At 43.0% G+C, this 19543-nt stretch overlaps 1 protein-coding gene across 3 annotated transcripts in view; it reads left to right on the top strand.

Annotated features, from left to right (window-relative positions):
• The window catches only part of CYP39A1 (cytochrome P450 family 39 subfamily A member 1), a 133786-nt gene that overhangs the window by 19645 nt on the left and 94598 nt on the right, over positions 1–19543 (top strand). For all 3 annotated transcript variants that reach the window (XR_012243746.1, XM_073625249.1, XM_073625250.1), the window contains exon 3: positions 13663–13837. Coding sequence is in view for 2 of the 3 variants with exons in the window: in XM_073625249.1 (XP_073481350.1) it covers positions 13663–13837 (175 nt within the window). In the remaining variant the exon portion in view is untranslated. The remainder of the gene's footprint in view (positions 1–13662; positions 13838–19543) is intronic.

Genomic DNA, 19543 nt, shown 5'->3' with positions numbered 1-19543 from the left:
AAGGTGTGCAAAGCATTGGGGCCTGTGAAGACAGACTACAGTCTTGTGCCAATGGCATCAGTGTGTTCCTCTTCTCAGATGAGGGTAAGGCCCTTTTTAGCTCCTGCGCCCAGTGAGGTAACGGGCCTCTCCGCCCCTCCTCTAGCATACTACACCCACTCTTTACCAACCTCCCGCCCCCCACTTTTTTTTTCTGATCCTGCCCCCCTTATCCCATTTCCTCATTATATATACACCCTGTACTTACATGGTACAGGGGACAAAACTGTTTGTATCCTCAGCATTCATTCTTTTCAGTATGAGAGTGGTGAGGGTTTGCCAATATGCTTATGTTGCAGGAAGTCTTTTAGATTGCCCATACTGTAGTTGTATCCACATGATTGGTTCTCTCTGCACTTTATGATGTATACACTGTATGCAGTGTTTTTGTACTTTACATTTTTATTAGCTTTATAAAGAGCAATCCAAGGAATGTGAACATTTTTAGTTACAGTAAGTATGTTATGGTTAACGTTATTTAACAAACAACCGTAAATTTATAAGTAAAATAGTAAACCATCTTACGGTACAAGATCTTGCAGTGAAATAGGTTTGTATAGTGTCCTTTGATTCGTCTACCCCAATGGGTGCTAACTGTAGACGGATCTAATTCCACTCTTTATAAAGGTGACAGGTACAATAAAAATAAATCAGTAGTATCCAACCTGGTATTAATTATACAACGCAACCTTTTAAATAGTTAGAGGCTCTGATTTATGCGGTGTATGCAGTGTTTTTGAATGTTACTGCGTTACTATGTAAACCTGGATTTCTACTGTTCCATTTTCTTTATGAATGCTGGATGACGGATGGATAAAGAATTTGCAAAAAAATTGCAAAAGCTTGTACCCACCAGCATGCTGTAGATAAGGGCCCTTGCTCTCTGTGTGGAACCAGTTTTCTCTCTGTAGATGTCCTTCTACTGAGTCAGATCTATAGCCTTGTAATCAGCACATCATGCTCCCTGCTGATTGGAGAGCTCTAGGACCTCCTCAGACGGGCCACTTCTTCCAGATGGAGAGCAAAGATTGGGTTAAGGCAGGCAGGGTTTGGCCAAAGTTGTATCGCAGGCAAATGTTTATGCAAGTGGCCAACAAACACAAGAATCCAAGATTAGACCAATCTCATAGGTTATAACTCAGGAAACACAATACATACAGGTCACAAAAAAAATGTATTTATTACAAAATGACATAAATATCCAAAAAATACGTAGTTTGTCAGACTACTGTAAATAGTGTATGACCAACCCAATTCTATAAGCTGGACAAGGGCCAGCTGGTAAGCCAGAACCCTATAGCGATCCCCAGCAGAATTGAAATAGGTCAGCAGGATGTGTTTGAGCTCGACATGTTTTGCAATGACTTGCTTCCTCAGGAGCTTATTTATTTATTTTTAATAGATAAAAAAACATCAATAAGTAAATATACAATGTATTCAGCAAACAGATATAACTTAAAATTTAGAGGTACCAAGGCTGTTGTCCGGGACGTGCTTGCCATAGCACAGCTGAAGTTCCGATTCAAGGGTGAATACGCATGCGCAGATGCGCTCCTACAGGTGCCCGTCTTGCCGGGCATAGGTAAACGCCTATGCGCTTGCGCGAAAACATCCTGAACAGGCGAACGCGTATGCGCACACATTAGCCAATGATGCTGGCGCCAAATGGCCTATTTAAGGGCAGTAGCTGTACTAGTGCTTTGCTGTCTGCTCTGCAGCTTTACCCGTATACCTGTTCCTGTGATCTCTGCTTGATTCCTGTGTTTGACTGTGCTTATCCTGACCATGATTGCTCTCCACCTGTCCTGACCTTGGCTTGCTTGTTATATCTTCATCTGCCTGATATCCGTTGCCAACCTCTGCCTGCTCATTGACCATTCTCTGCCTGCCGTTTATGTCTTTCTCTGATCATCCATTGCTGACCTAGCTTGTTTGACTTTGCATCCAGTTATCCATCTGTCCTGCTCTGCATAGTGCCTGGTGACGCTGGTCCTATATCTGCTGTCTGTCTACATCTGCTGTTCCTATTGTCATCATTGCTTCAGCCGTCTAGCCCAGCTGTGGTGACGCACCTGCCACACACCTCTGTGGCCAACAGAAGATCTTGCAGGCACTCTTACCTTGCCGCGCTCTCGCAGTCACTGTTGCAACCCCAGTGGCCCTTGAGCCGGGGCTGTATGAGAGGTCTCCCTCTACAAGTCAGGCTCTGCCACAAGGTACGTGACAGTTGTGCTCAAAATCCAGAAATGGAATGTCCGGATGCATATAGGCTAAGAGCAGGTGTGGGGACACACAAGGTAACCCAAAGATAGCAAAATGGAGAACCCCCTATTTAAGTGAGGTATATAGATCTAGTAGAATAGCACACCATGCCACCAATAAGAGGCTTAAAGGGTAGATCATGGCTAGAGGAAGACCTACCCAAGACATCTACAGTTTAATGAGGGCACAGGCAACTATTCCTCAATATAGGCGGTAAACCATAAGGCATAGCTGACAGCTATACCAGATATACAGCCTTGGTAACCCTAGTTCACATATATTTTAAAGGGGTTCTAAAGTCTCAAGGTTTTTCACCTTAATGCATTCTATGCATTAGGGTGAAAAACCTTTTTTGCTGCAGCTGCCCCCCAGAGCCCCCCTTTTACTTACCTGATCCCGATCCGTTTCAGCGATGGGCACAAGCCCAGCAGCTTCAGCCGCCGTCTCCTCATCATTGGACAGATTGATAGTAGCGGCAGCCATTGGCTCCCGCTGCTGTCAATCAAATCCAGTGACACGGAAGCGGGGGTCAGGCTCAGTCCCGCTGTCTTTGTCAATGAATGCAGCAGGAGGGGAGGGGCCAGGAGCTCTGGCGTTGCACCCCAGAAGAGGAGGATTGGGGGTGCTCTATGCAAAACCCTTGCACAGAGCAGGTAAGTATAACATGTTTGTTATTTTTATGCAAAAAAACGGGAACCTTTACAACCCCTTTAAGTTATACCTGTTTGCTGAATACATTGTATATGTATTTATTGATGTTTTTTTATCTATTCAGAATAAATAAATAATCTCCTGAGGAAGTGAGTCATCGCAAAACATGTCAAGCTCAAACACCTCACGCTGACCTATTCCAATTCTGCTGGGGATCGCTATATGGTTCTGGCTTACCATCTGGCCTGTCTGCTTATAGAATTGGGTTGGTCATACACTAATCACAGTAGTATGACAAACTACCTATTTCTTAATCGTACATCACAGGACACCGGGCCATAGTAGTTACTGGGTTATAGGCCACCTTCAGGTGATGGACACTGGTACACCCTAAGACAAGAAGTCTACTCCCTATATAACCCCTCCCACTACTGGGAGTACCTCAGTTTCATTCTTATGCCGTGTACACACGGTCGGACTTTTCGGCTACAAAAGTCCGACGGACTAAGTCCGGCGGACAATCCGATTGTGTGTGGGCTTCCCTGGACTTTCAGCGGACTTTTCCAGCCGCAAATCTGATGGACTTTAGATTTGGAACATGCTTCAAATCTTTACGTCGTAACTCCGCCGGACCCAGAAATCCGCTCGTCCGAAGGACAAAAACCCACTCTAGGGCAGCTATTGGCTACTGGCTATCAACTTCCTTATTTTAGTCTGGTGTACGTCATCACGTACGAATCCGTCGGACTTTTGTGTGATCGTGTGTAGGCAAATCCGGTCGTTAGAAAGTCTGTTGAAAGTCCGTCGAAAGTCTGTCAAAAGTCTGTCGGACTTTTGTAGCTGAAAAGTCCGACCGTGTGTACGCGGCATTAGGTGTTGGTCACGATGAAAGATGTGCTGAGCTCCACTGGAATATTCCTTGCTGGGGCAAGCTATGCAACCGGATCCATTCAAAGTGTCTTTTCAGGCCGAATTGAATGGTCCCCGGGCCTTGTGGTGGGATAAGGTAGTATTGCGTCCTCATGCTAATTTTCTACCAAAGGTAGTGTCAGGTTTTCACTTAAACCAGGATATTATTCTGCCTTCATCTTTTCCAGAACCCTGTTCTACGGAAGAGAATTCACTACATTCTCTGGATGTGGTGAGAGCAGTCAAAGTCTACTTGAAGGCCACTGCTCAGATTCGAAAAACAGATGTTTTGTTTGCGTTGCCTGAAGGTCCTAAAAGATGACAGGCAGCATCGAAATCTACTATTTCTTAATTGATTCTGCAAGTATTTGTTCAAGCTTATGGTTTGAAGGGGAAGATTCCACCCGCTCAAATCAAAGCGCACTCTACTAGGGCTGTTAGTGCTTCGTGGGCAGTGCATCACCAAGCCTCCATGGCTCAAATCTGCAAGGCCGCAACTTGGTCTTCAGTCCATACATTTACCAGATTCTATCAGGTGGATGTAATAAGGTGTGAGGATATCGCCTTTGGGCACAGTGTGCTGCAGGCAGCAGTATAAGTCCTCTAGTCTCATGGTGCCCTACTTTTGTTGTGTCTCCCTCCCCTCAGTTGGCATTGCTCTGGGACATCCCACATAGTATCTACTATGACTCTGTGTCCTGTGATGTACGATAAAGAAAATAGGATTTTTATAACAGCTTACCTGTAAAATCCTTTTCTTGGAGTACATCACGGGACACAGAGGTCCCTCCCCTCTTCTAATACACTTATATTGCTTTGCTACAAAAATGGAGGTACTCCCAGTAGTGGGGAGGGGTTATATAGGGAGTGGACTTCTTGTCTTATGGCTCTGTGTCCCGCGATGTACTCCAAGAAAAGGATTTTACAGGTAAGCTGTTATAAAAATCCTATTTTTATGCGTTTTTATGGAGAAATATGTTATTTTGTAATAAACTTTTTGATTTTTATGACTGGTGCCTAAAAAGTCCATGTTTTTTCTTATGTACATGTTATAGTGATTAGGATGTGGCACTCCTTACTACCATTTATGCACCCACAGTACCACCCTGTGATGGTGTAATCTCTATTCAATACAGGTCACAAAGCTCAGATCACGTCCAGGTACATAGATTAGATGTAAAGTACAAGTAAAGTTTTAGGCAGGTGTGAAGAAATGCTGTAAAGGAAGACTGCTTTCAAAAATCTATATTTGAATTGTTTGGTTTTTATCAATTTAAAATGCAAAGTGAGCAAACAGAAGAAACCTCTAAATCAAATCAATATTTGTTGTGACTACCCTTTATGCCAGTTTAAAGGGCCGTACACAAGCTTTGATTTTCGGACCTCAATTGTTTTATGACGACCGATCGTCTGCAAATCTTACCGTTAGTACAGTGCTTTCGACAGCCAATTTCACTTTTTTGTCAGACAAAAGCTGGATGTGCAGACTATAAAATTTTTGTCAGATGTGAACTCAACGTCTGATTTTTGTTTGATTAGTATGGTTTTCGTATGAAAAAAAACGTAAGAGCAAGACTACGCATGCTCAGAAACGAAAGAATACATACAAAACTATTCAACGCGTTACGTCACTTCTGACGTGTTTTATTCTGTCAAACTAAAATTCTCGTATTGTGAGTAACCTCTTCACTTTCGCCATAAGACTAGCATGCCACAAAAATCGGACGTTCTGTCGTCCGAAAATCGAAGCGTGTGTACGAAGCTTTAGAATTAATGCTGGTTTGAAGCCTAAAACAGGGATTTTGTAGGATTTGAGTCAGGTGTATCATTAACCAAGTATACCAAGCAGATGCTAATTGTCAATTTCATATGTAGATTGAAACACATATTAACTGACAAAAACAGCTGTGTAGGAGGCTTAAAACTGGGTGAAGAACAGCCAAACTCTTCTACTAAGGTGAGGTTGTGGAAGATCGTTTTATGTCACAATTCATACACCATGACATGACTGAGCAACAAAGCACAAGGTAGTTATACTGCATCAGCAAGGTCTCTCCCAAACAAAGATTTCAAAACCGACTAGGGTTTCAAGATGTGCTAGTTCTTTTGAAGAAGCACAAAGAAATGGGCAATGATGAGGACCGTAGACCAGGGCTTGACAAATTTCCTTTAAATTTAGGAGTCAGCTAAAAAAGTTAGGAGCTAGTTTTTTTTTAAATAACAAAGTTTACGGTTAGAATATGTTCCTGAAGGTGAACTTATCCTTTAACCCTTTCGCTGCCAGAACCATTTATGCGTTTTTTTGCACACGTTCAAAAAATCATTTTATAGGCCTGAAGATTACATAAAACCTCCAAAACATTATATATTTTATATATTTTCTCTCTAGGCACCCTAGAGAATAAAATTATGGTTAGTTCCAATTTTTTATGTCACACATTATTAGCGCAAAATTTCAGTAAAAAACACATTAAAGCAGAGCTCCACCCAAATGGGGAAGTTCCACTTTAAGCATTCCTCCCCCCCTCCTATGCCACATTTGGCATGTAATTTTTTTTGGGGGGGAGTGGGTACCTAGTTTTCACAGGTACCTGCTCCCACGTCCGCTTGGGCTGCCTAAGCGATCCGAGCAGAAGTTCTCCTCTTCCCCCTCCCTCACTGCAATCTTCTGCGACACATCACAGGTCCCAGAGGATTGCCTAACCATTGAGGAGGCGCAGCGCAACTCACGTATGCGCAGTGCGCACAGTTGTAATGCCGCTGCTGGGGAAAGGAGAGGGAGAAAACTGAGGGTTTGGGTGACCACATCACTGGATCATGGGACAGGTGAGTGTGTGTTTATTAAAAGTCAGCAGCTACACTTTTTGTAGCTGCTGACTTTTAATAAACCAATACCAGTGGAACTCCGCCTTAAGATTAGTTTTCAGAGGGCACAAAAAAAGCAATAAATTACCCAATTGTTTGATAAAATATAAAAGCCGAGGATGCACCGAGTAAATAGCCAACATGTCAAGTCTAAAATTTGCTTGCACCAGTGAAATGGCGACAACCTTCAGGTACCCTATATTTTCCCTAGGCAACGCATTAAAAGCGCCCTTTAAGTCATCAGTTTACCGTTTACGAAGGAGGTCTGGTGCTAGAATTATTTATCTCATTCCGGCTTGTGCAGTGATATGTAACATGTATCGCAACTGACAATTTCAGGTGTATTCCTCCCACTGACACCAATGATGGGGCACTATTCCTCCATCTAACACCAATGATTGGGCAATACTACTCCCACTGACACCAATGATGGGACATTGTATACTTCCACTGGTGCCGACAATAGGGCACTAGTCCTCTCACTGACACCAATGATGGAACACTTTTCCTCCAATGAATACCAATGATGGGACACTACTACTCCCACTGACACCAATGATGGGGCGCTACTACTCCCACTGACACCAGGGCACTTACTTTTTCCACTGGCCACAGTCTGGCCCCCCTAAAGTTAGAAGGATAGTAAAGCGGCCCTTTGATTAGAAAGTTTGGAAACCCCTGACATAGTTACATAGGAGAGGTTGAAAAAAGACACAAGTCCATCAAGTCCAACCTATGTGTGTGATTATATGTCAGTATTACATTGTATATCCCTGTATGTTGTGGTCGTTCAGATGCTTATCTAATCTAATAGTTTTTTTAAACTATCGATGCCCCCTGCTGCTACCACTGCTTGTGGTGGGGAATTCCACATCCTTGTCACTCTTACATTAAAGAACCCTATACATAGTTTAAGGTTAAACCTCTTTTTCTCTAATTTTAATGAGTGGCAACGTATCTTGTTAAACATCCTTCCGCACAAAAGTTTTATCCCTATTGTGGGGTCACCAGTACGGTATTTGTTAATTGAAATCATATCCCCTCTCAAGCATCTCTTCTCCAGAGAGAATAAGTTCAGTGCTCGCAACCTTTCCTCATAACTAATGTCCTCCAGACCCTTTATTAGCTTTGTTGCCCTTCTTTGTACTCGCTCCATTTTCAGTACATCCTTCCTGAGGACTGGTGCCCAGAACTGGACAGCATAGGTGCAGCCGGACCAGAGTATTGTAGAGCGTGAGAATTGTCGTTTTATCTCTGGAGTTGATCCCCTTTTTAATGCATGCCAATGTTCTGTTTGCTTTGTTAGCAGCAGCTTGGCATTGCATGCCATTGCTGAGCCTATCATCTACTAGGACCCCCAGGTCCTTTTCCATCCTAGATTCCCCCAGAGGTTCTCCCCCCAGTGTATAGATTGCATTCATATATTTGCCACACAAATGCATTATTTTACTTTTTTTTTACATTAAACCACATTTGCCATGTAGTTGCCCACCCCATTAATTTGTTCAGATCTTTTTGCAAGGCTTCCACATCCTGCAGAGAAGTTATTGCCCTGCTTAGCTTGGTATCATTCGCAAATACAGAGATTGAACTGTTTACCCCATCCTCCAGGTCGTTTATGAACAAATTAAATAGGATTGGTCCCAGCACAGAACCCTGGGGGATCCCACTACCCACCCCTGACCATTCCGAGTACTCCCCATTTATCACCACCTTGTGAACTCGCCCTTGTAGCCAGTTTTCAGTCCATGTACTCACCCTATGATCCATGCCAACGGACCTTACTTTGTACAGTAAACGTTTATGGGGAACTGTGTCAAATGCTTTTGCAAAATCCAGATAAACAATGTCTACGGGCCTTCCTTTATCTAGATGGCAACTCACCTCCTCATAGAAGGTTAATAGATTGGTTTGGCAAGAATGATTCTTCATGAATCCATGCTGATTACTGCTAATGATACCGTTCTCATTACTAAAATCATGTATATAGTCCCTTATCATCCCCTCCAAGAGCTTGCATACTATTGATGTTAGACTAACTGGTCTGTAATTCCCAGGGATGTATTTCTGGTCCTTTTTAAATATTGGTGCTACATTGGCTTTTCTCCAATCAGCTGGTACTATTTCAGTCAGTAGGCTGTCAGTAAAAATTAGGAACAATGGTCTGTCAATTACTTGACTGAGTTCCCTAAGTACCCTCGGGTGCAAGCCATCTGGTCCTGGTGATTTATTAATGTTAAGTTTCCAAAGTCTAATTTTAATTCTGTACTTTATTAACCATGGAGGTGCTTCCTGTGATGTGTCATGAGGATAAACACTTCAGTTTTGGTTACTGAAGCCCCCTGATTCCCTTGTGAAGTCTGAGGAGAAGAATAAATTCAATACCTTCGCCATCTCCCCATCCTTTGTAACCAGATGACCTTTCTCATTCTTTATGGGGCCAATATGGTCTGTCCTCCCTTTTTTACTGTTTATATACTTAAAGAATTTCTTGGGATTCTTTTTGCTTTCCTCCGCTATGTGTCTTTCTTGTTCTATCTTAGCCGCCCCAATTTGCACCCTTACATTTCTTGTTGCATTCCTTTAAAGTCTGAATGCTGATGATGATTCCTCAACCCTGTATTTTTTGAAGGCCTTCTCCTTCTCTTCTCTGGTGATCGACTGAGAAGTTGGCCCAGTCCTCCAAGAACCCAAACCCCTCCTTACTACTCCAGCTCCTCAGCCACTTGTTTACTTCCTTAATCTCCTTCTGCCTTTCTGGTGTGGCTCGATGTACCGGTAGTATTCCTGGGAATACTACGTTGGAGGTCCTTTTCCTCAATTTTAGCCCCTAAAATCTTTCTTTAGGACACTCCATCTGCCCTTGACTTTGTCATTGGTGCCAACGTGCACCATGACAGGCGGGTCTTCCCCAGCCCCTCCCAGTAATCTGTCTACCAGATCCGTGATGTGTCAAACCAAAGTGCATGGTAGACAACATACAGTTCGGCGCTTCAGGTCTTTGTCACAGATTGCCCTCTCTGTCCTTCTAAGAACTTAGTCCCCTACCACCAGAATCTGCCTTTCCTTTCACTTCGCCCCCCCCCCCCACTCTCTCATTGGAGGAGTTCTTACCCTTGCAGCCAGGAGAGTTCCTCAGCTCCTGCAGTGCTGTTCTGACTGTTTTCACTAATGTCACTCAATGGAGCGTACTTATTGGGATGCTCCACCCCTGGATCCACCTCCTTATCACTTCCCGCTCTACCCTTCCTGACTGTCACCCATCTATTCTTTTCTAGTGCCTGCACCTCTTTGTCTCCACCCGCCTCTGTGGTGGCCCCTGCCGGCACCTGCCGGGTATGTTCCCGGCTCTCCTTTAGTATGGAGGGTCTTCTCAGTTCTGACAGTTGTTTCCCCAGATTCAGAACATGGGCTTCCAGGGAAACAATGTGCTTACATTTTGCACAGCAGTATTCGCCCTCGATCGGATGATCAAGGAACGCATACATGCCACAAGATGTACACTGAGTCGCATCTCCACACCCGCGGGGCATCGTACCTACTAATTTAATGAGGATTGGGGATTATACCCTGTCCAAATAACCTAACAACTAGCTTCCTAACACTAATACTCAAGACAATACACGTGCACCCGCAGACCCACATGCACCCGCAGACCAATATGCACACACTACTCGGACAACACTCAGGTACTCACAATACACAGGTACTACCTGACACTAATACTCTATACAGCTCACGTGCATTCCCAGCACTCGTGTACTTACATTACACAGGTACACACTCACACTACACAGGTACTTTGATCCCTGTTATAACCTCCTGTTTTCAACTCTGGTTTTTAACTCACCACAAAGTCCAGTTCCATTAACTCCTGGTTTTTAACTCACCACTTAGTCCAGTTCCAATAAATCTGGTTTTTAATTCACTTAGTCCACTTCCACTTGGTTTAAGTTACAGCAAACTCAAAGATGAGCAGGCTCAAAATGAGTTCTACAGAAAGTTATATAGGCCTCAAGCGCCTGTGACCAATTAACCACTCCCCTTAATTAGTAGGCTGAGGAAGGGGAAAAAAAAGGCTGTTTTAAAAAGTGACAGAAAAAGGTGTTAAAAGGCTGCAAGGAAAAGCCCCAGAAAGAACCTAAAAATGTAACACAGCAATCACCAGCAGTCAAAAGCAAAACTTGTTCACACTCTCCACTCAAGGTCCCCACTGTTTAGCTTCCAACCAGCAGTCTGGCATAGGGGATAAAAAGTCAGTGTGTGGGGTGTGTGTGGAATCACTCAGGCAGCAGCACACATATTCTTGTCACAATGGTGACCTGGCACCTGGGATTTGTCGAGCCCTGCTGTACACACAGTGGTTGGCCAAGGGAATTTGATGCAGCAGATAAAAGACACAATGCTTACTTCCCTTCCACATCGGAAGATGTCCAGCTGTGCTATCAACACAGAACTGGCAGAAACCAGTGGGACCCAGGTACACCCATCTACTGCCTGGAGAAGTCTGGCCAGAAGTGGTCTTCATGGAAGAATTGTGGCCAAAAAGCCATACCTCTGATGTGGAAACGAGGCTAAGCGACTGTCAGGGCTGGGCTCAGCCCTTCTTTCTCTGAGCTGGCCGCTCAGCTGTCAGCTAATTGCCAGCTCCTATCTCTCTCCACAGTTAATCAGCTGTTGATGATATCCTGCTCGTCAGTCCTACCTACTTAAGCCGTATAGTCCAGAGGATCTCTGCCTTCGTCTTAGTCAAAATCACAGAGACGCTCTCCTGCATTCCTGTTAAAATCCCTTCTGGCTCCAGATCCTGCTTGCTGTTTGACTCCGCTCATCTCTGGCTTTCTGACGTTTGGCTTGTCTGACTATCCATTCCGGTTCCTGAACTCTGGCTGTGTTTTGACTATGTTTTGTTCTATTTACTTTCATTATTAAACAAGTGTGATGTAACTGTACTTCTGTCTCGGTCTGATTTTATGGTTTCTGACAGCAACTCAACTATGCATGAAAACGTAGGAACTGACAGCCGGTGCTCTGGATTGATGAGTCAAAATGTAAAATATTTGGCTGTAGCAGGAGGCAGTTTATTCTTGAAGGGCTGGAGAAGCATGGTGGAGGGTCCTTGCCAGTTTCGGGCTGCATTTCTGCAAATGGAGTTGGAAATTTGGTCAGGATCAATGTGTCCTCCTTGCTGAGAAATACTGGCAGATCCATCATATCATATCGTACCATCAGGGAGGCATGTAATTGGCCCCAAATTTTTCTGCAGCAGGACAACAATCCCAAACATACAGCCAATGTCATGAAGAACTGTCTTCAGTGTAAAGAAGAACATGGAGTCCTGGAAGAGATGGTTTTACCCCTACAGAGCCCTTATCTCAACATCATGGAGTCTGTCTGGGATTACATGAGTAGACAGAAGGATTTGGGGCAGCCTACATACACAGAAGATCTGTGGTTAGTTCTCCAAGATGTTTGGAAGAGCATACCTGTTGAGTTCCTTCAAAAACTGTGTGAAAGTGTACCTAGAAGAATTGAATGCTGTTTAGAGGGCAGAGGGTGGTCACACCAAATATTTTGATTTGGATTTCTCTTCTGTTCATTTATGTTCTATTTTGTTAATTGATAAAACCAAACTATAATGCCGCGTACACACGACCGGACTTTCCGCCAGAGTAGACTCTGACGGTCTTTGTGACGGAGTTCCGCTGAAACGAACTTGCCTACACACGATCACACCAAAGTCCGTTCGTTTAGAACGCGATTACGTACGACGGGACTAGAAAAAGGAAATTCAATAGCCAGTAGCCAATAGCTGCCCTTGCGTCATTTTTGGTCCATCAGATTGGCATACAGACGAACGGGTTTCCCAATAGGAATTGGGTCCGTCGGAAAGATTTGAAACATGTCCTATTTCTAGGTCCGTCAGAATTTTAGAAAGAAAAAGTCAGTTGAAGCCCACAAACGATTAGAATGTCCGACGGAATAATTACGTTGGACTTTTTCTGCCGGAAAGTTCGGTCGTGTGTACACAGCATAACACTTTTCTATTTCTGAAAGAATTCTTCATTTACACACTTGCCTTAAACTTTTGTACAGTATATGTTTACATCAGGTCCAGATACACAGATCAAAATGCTTTAGTTAAGGTCCAGATATACAGGTCAGTATGCTCAGATCTTACGGGTTTCCTTGACCACTCACTGACTGTTCACTTCTATAATTTCAGGGAAAAGGTATATGTGTGTCACCTGTACATTTTTTGCACAGCGCACAGGGATGGTTTTACCAAAAAAAGCCTAAAGTGGAACTCCTTCAAAAGGCATTTCATTAATTTTGTGAAGACTGGAGAAAGGTTAGATACTCTGGATTTTATTGCAGTATGTGTCCTTTTACTTTCTGTTTCAGTGACACATGGGGCATCAATGTGAGCTGGTCTTCAGTCCAGTGTTTCACGTCTATGGAGAGTGTTCTCAATATATTCCTACAGGGAATCTTCTAGGTGCTTCTACCTGGCTCCTCAATGGATTGTCCATAGGGATGTTTAAAGATTGGACACCAGAGAGGAGAAACAGGAAGTTCAGCTTACAGCAATGACTTGTGTTACTGGAGCATTTTTCAGTTTAACAATTGTAGAGAGTTGGGGATATTTCCAGTTCATTTTCTGCCTAGTCTCCAATGCAGGAAGAAAAGGTAAATCTCATTTATGGGGTTCAGACCGCAATAATTGCTTGGCAAAAGTTTCCATTTTTTTTCACCTATTTATTCAATGTAAAAAGGATTTTTTTGGTCGGAGTTCCACAAATTACAGCTTAGGTCCACTCTAGTAATAAGAGTTAGAGTTGAAGTACCATTTCCTGCCACTGAGACTCTCAAAAGCTGTTTTACTGTACAAGCAAATAATCTTTTGCATCATCTATCTTTATCCAAACCAAACAGCGTCCATTGAAGAAGAAAGCTTCTACAAGTCCCATGGTGAAATCATGAAAATGATGACATTTAGGCTGTCAGGTAACAGACTGAACTTGCATATAGCCCGATTGTGCAGCGAGTTTTCCTCACATCTGGACCAGCTGAGCTCACAGGGCACCAAGGAACTTTACAATCTGGTGAGGTAAGAGAACTAACCCACAGTTCCTGGTATAGAGGATTTATGTACCTTGTGACCTGTATGAATGTTCAAGACTGCCAGCTGACTGTGTTTTATATAGTCATAGAACTGTGAGGTGACTTTTTCAGATAAATCTAAGCCAGTGACGGGACTATGCCTTATCTGGAATAATGCATAAGATTATTTTTAATGGGAAATTATTTTTATTTATTTTGTTCTTCGCATCAAACTTTTCTTTCTTTTTTAACGACTTTCCTACTAGGCCAATTCTCTCCTACCCTGTTTCCCCCAAAATAAGACCTAGCGTGATTGTCAGCGATGGCTGCAATATAAGCCATACCCCCCAAATAAGCCCTACCCTGTTTCCCCGAAAATAAGCCCTACCCTGAAAATAAGACTTACTAGGACTTTAACTAGGGCTTATTTGGGGGGTAGGGCTTATATTGCAGCCATCACCGACAATCACGCTAGGTCTTATTTTCGGGGAAAACAGGGTACATGTAAAAATCTGCATTTTTTTTGCTAGAGAATTAATTGGAACACCCAAACATGACAGAGATATTTTTATATATATATATATATATATATATATATATATATATATATATATATATATATATATATATATATATATATATATATATATATATATATATTATATTGTATACAGTATCGCCGTGCTGCATGTGCTGTATGTACTACGATCTTTATCAATAAAGAGTTTGCATTGGAGTGCGGCCATCCACCTTCCTTTCTTTTCCTCATAGTTCTGGAATAGGGTTGGAGATATACAGTATCTCACAAAAGTGAGTACGCCCCTCACGTTTTTGTAAATATTTTGTGTGGCCACTATTATTTTCCAGCACTGCCTTAACCCTCTTGGGCATGCAGTTCACCAGAGATTCACAGGTTGCCACTGGAGTCCTCTTCCACTTCTCCATGACGACATCATGGAACTGGTGGATGTTAGAGACCTAGCGCTCCTCCACCTTCTGTTTGAGGATGCCCCACATGCTCAATAGGGTTTAGGTCTGGAGACATGCTTGGCCAGTCCATCACCTTTACCCTCGGCTTCTTTAGCAAGGCACTGGTCATCTTGGAGGTGTGTTTGGGGTCATCATGTTGGAATACTGCCCTGCGGCCCAGTCTCCGAAGGGAGGGGATCATGCTCTGCGTCAGTATGTCACAGTACATGTTGGCATTCATGGTTCCCTCAATGAACTGTAGCTCCCCAGTGCCGGCAGCATTCATGCAGCCCCAGACCATGACACTCCCACCACCATGCTTGACTGTAGGCAAGAGACATTTGTCTTTGTACTCCCCACCTGGTTGCCCCCACACACGCTTGACATCATCTGAACCAGATAAGTTTATCTTGGTCTCATCAGACCACAGGACATGGTTCCAGTAATCCACGTTCTTAGTCTGCTTGTCTTCAGCAAACTGTTTTCGGGCTTTCTTGTGCATCATCTTTAATAGAGGCTTTCTTCTGGAACGACAGCCAGGCAGACCAATTTGACGGAGTATGCGGCGTATGGTCTGAGCACTGACAGGCTGACCCCCCCACCCCTTCAACCTCTACAGCAATGCTGGCAGCACTCATACGTCTATTTCCCAAAGACAACCTCTGGATATGATGCTGAGCACGTGCACTCAATTTCTTTGGTCGACCATGGCGAGGCCTATTATGAGTGGAAGCTGTCCTGTTAGACCTCTGTATGGTCTTGGCCACCGTGCCGCAGCTTAGTTTCAGGGTCTTGGCAATCTTCTTATAGCCTAGGCCATCTTTATGTAGAGCAATAATTCTGTTTTTCAGATCCTCAGAGAGTTCTTTGCCATGAGGTGCCATGTTGAACTTCCAGTGACCAGTATGAGAGAGTGAGAGTGATAACACCAAATTTAACACACCTGCTCCCCATTCACACCTGAGACCTTGTAACACTAACGAGTCACATGACACCGGGGAGAGAAAATGGCTAATTGGGCTCAATTTTTGGACATTTTCAGTTAGGGGTGTTACTCACTTTTGTTGCCAGCGGTTTAGACATTAATGGCTCTATGTTGAGTTATTTTGAGGGGACAGCAAATTTACACTGTTATACAAGCTGTACACTCACTACTTTACATTGTAGCAAAGTGTCATTTCTTCAGTGTTGTCACATGAAAAGATATAATAAAATATTTGCAAAAATGTGAGGGGTGTACTCACTTTTGTGACATACTATATATCTCCAACGATTTTTCAGAAGTACGAGGAAAAGAAAGGAAGGCGGACGGCCGCACTCCAATGCAAACTCTTTATTGATAAAGATTGTAGCCCATACAGCACATGCAGCATGGTGGTGGGCTTTACATCTACGTTGACGCATTTCACACCTGTATCTGGTGCTTAATCATAGCTTGAACCATTCAACACACAACCAGATATATATATATATATATATATATATATATATATATATATATATATATGTATGTATATCAATAAGCTTGTATGGCGTATCCAACAATCAGTTGCTTAATTGACAGAAGAATACCATGTGTGTTCATTTAGGTCCTATCAAGCAGATGAATACAAAACTAAATTACACAATCAAAATAGATTCTTATTGAAACAAGAAAAAAAAAAGGTTAAATATAAATAGTGAATAAACATAAAAATAGTCACAAACTAATGTATAACAAACATATTAATCTATTCAAAAAAATTAAATCTATACATTTTGTTACATAAACATCTGAGTTGATGTATTTAAAAAAAAAAACCTCCCTCAAATATACCTGTATGAACCATCTTTAATGAATATAAAATCTTAATCGATCGGCAATATAATTTTGTTTATTTAATTATTTCTAATGACCCACAATATGCAGCCAAAAAACTAAATGTAAGCCCACATCTTACCCGATCAATAAAGGTATGTATTCCAGCATCCGTACATCACCAGCATAATCTGGAGGTCTTCAGAAACATTTTGTGGACGACAGCTGGTTCCTTTTACCATCTAATAAGGATTTTGTATGCAGCTTCCTGAAACGTGCTTGCAATGGAGACGCGGTGGGCAAAATTAAGTATGTCATCACAATGCTCAGCTGTGAAGGTGGTATCTTTTCTCCCATTTAAGTAGCAAAGGCAGGATAAATCACTCTGGAGTCACTAGGACAGAAAATGAGAGGAAATTCTCTAACGGGGACATTATTATAATAAAAAACTTCCTGCCAATTCTGACCACCAGTAAAAGGGTCACTTCTTTATTGAGCATGAGTTTGTGGAGTCACTTCTATACTTATCACCAATGCAAGGGGGTCAGTTCTCTACTGATCACCAATGGAAGCAGATTGCTTCTCCACTGACCACCAAAGTGTGAGGGTCACTTCAATTTTCAGTGTGTGGATTTCATTTCTGCCCACTATTGTATCATTCATTTCATGATTATTAATGCAAATAATTTTGTGAACTAGAGTTATGGAGGGGACAGTAAAATACACACCATCCTTATTCTTTTATTTAATACTTTACTGTTGTAAATATAACATTTTTAGCGTGGGACTTCCCGAGACCTAAAAGCTATGGCATGGCTTCTCCAGCTGTAGAAAGGTTGAGAGATGCTAGTGTGGATTGTCCAGTGGCGGCTGGTGGTTTTAATTTTGGGGGGGTGGCAAACCGTGCAACAACAGCAAATTCACCCCCCAGTCTGGTCGGTCGGGTCCGGAGCACTTACCCCACCTTTGGCGGGTAGTGCTTTACCCAGGCGGCGGGCATCACGGGCAGTAGGCATCCCGGGCGGCTTCCCCTTCCCCTGCAGACATCACGGCGGCTTCCATCTCCTCCCTTCTCGGCGGCCAATCGGAACGCTTCTCCTTTCGGCAAATTGAGAAACGGGTCTCGGACCCGCTTCCTGATTGGCCAGGAGGAGGATCAGTGTTTCAATAGCGAATATTAATTCGCTATTTCAAAACAGCTGTTTTGAAGCCTATTAGAGCCTCTGGTTCTAATCAGGTGCTTCAAACCCCCCCCCCATTGGAATCCATGCATCCTGCGTCCTGCATGGAGGCCGGACGCATGGATTGGGGGGGGGGGGGCCCGCGCCCGTGCACCCTTAATGGATAGGTCGCCCCCCCTATGAGATTGATAAGAGGCTTGTAAGTGATTCAAGTACTCTCTCAATAAAAGGCAAAACTAAATGTGCATTTTTAAGAAATAATGGGTAGGGATAGGGAAAGGGGATTATAACGGTGCCAGAAAAATGTAGTTTTTACAAAAAATAGATAAAAATGGATTTTATTTATAAACATGTTAAAAACATAGACATGAATTATATATATATATATATATATATATATATATAGGTGCGTGAACAGAAACAGCACAGAGAGATATGTAGTAAGGACCAACCAAGTGTGTTGTGAGGCCAGTATAGGTAACAGGTAATCAATTCCTACATGTTTCGCCAAGGCATTGGCTTCCTCAGGAGAAAATGATTAAACCTGTGCAGGAATGTAGACTCTAAATAAGAAGAAAAAGAAAAAACATAAAATAGTATATTTCTTTGTTTGATAATTGAATGGGTGACATGGTTAAAATGACCCCCCGGCATCCCCAACATATCCCCCTGATATACATACCCCCGCTTCCCGACGGGCGCTGGGGCAAGGAAGGCACCCCAAAGAGATCAACAGTCCTGCACCGCAACTATACGTGGCTGCAGAGGGCTAACAAGGACCTAGCAATCAGGGAAAAAGAGTATTATCAATATATTGTATAGAAAGAGATCCATTGTAGGGATAGTTGTCCCAAACAAAAGAAAGGGCTGACATAGCCTCAATGTACTTACGATGTGTATTAATAAAAACAATATCAAAGCAGGGGCGCCAAAGATGCTATAAGGTTATATATAACCGTGGTGTGATTGATGAAAGAATCCATTAAATAAAAGCTGTCCCAGATTTGATGTTACTGAAAAAGAGGGGAAGAATAAAAAGGTGTTGGTGTGTAAACACCAGAACAATTTTAGGAAAGTAGGTGCTTGTATAGGAAGTATTATAGGTGCGCAGATGAAAAAACTCACCAAAACAGTCTATATACAATTCTTCCCATTATGGGTATACTGGTCATCCAATTTAGAAGGATGGTGATTTCTATTACCAGGTAAGTAACAGCTTAGTTTAGCAAAGGAGAAACACCTAAAGGATAGGAAGAAATAATGAGGTATAAAAATGTATATCTAAAAGACCGAGGAGCGATAGAGACCATGAATAGGTAAGGACCTACCGTGGAGTAAGTAGCAGCAGACAGAAGCGCCCTGAAGTCCAGCAGGATGGGAGCTAGAGAGGCTGGCTTTATATGCCCCCACACACGATCGTCATCTGACGTCACCGATCTGTAAAGCGGACAGAGAGGACTCTCGCGCATGCGCCCGCCATTTTTGTTGTTTGTAGTGAGTTCAACAGCTCCTCAGTAATTAGTCTCTTAGCTAGTAATGCCATCAATGGAATGCAGAGCTCATTCATGCTCGCATAATTCTATGAAGAACTATGCGTGTTTGGATCGCTGTTCAGATAGCATTTGACAGGAGGTGAGGAAGAATTGTGTGGCCTCCTCACGTTCTGCTTTAACCCCTTTAAGCCCACACTAGTGTGCCGTAACCGCATGAATCACTTGTGGCTGCGGGGAGCTGGCAGCGCGTCCCTATTCACTTGAATGGGTTG

Source organism: Aquarana catesbeiana, linkage group LG04 (assembly GCF_042186555.1).
Source record: "Aquarana catesbeiana isolate 2022-GZ linkage group LG04, ASM4218655v1, whole genome shotgun sequence".
In the NCBI taxonomy this organism is placed as follows: Eukaryota; Metazoa; Chordata; class Amphibia; order Anura; family Ranidae; genus Aquarana; species Aquarana catesbeiana.
Note: the sequence above shows the minus strand (reverse complement) of the source record. Positions and strands in the feature narration are given on the sequence as shown.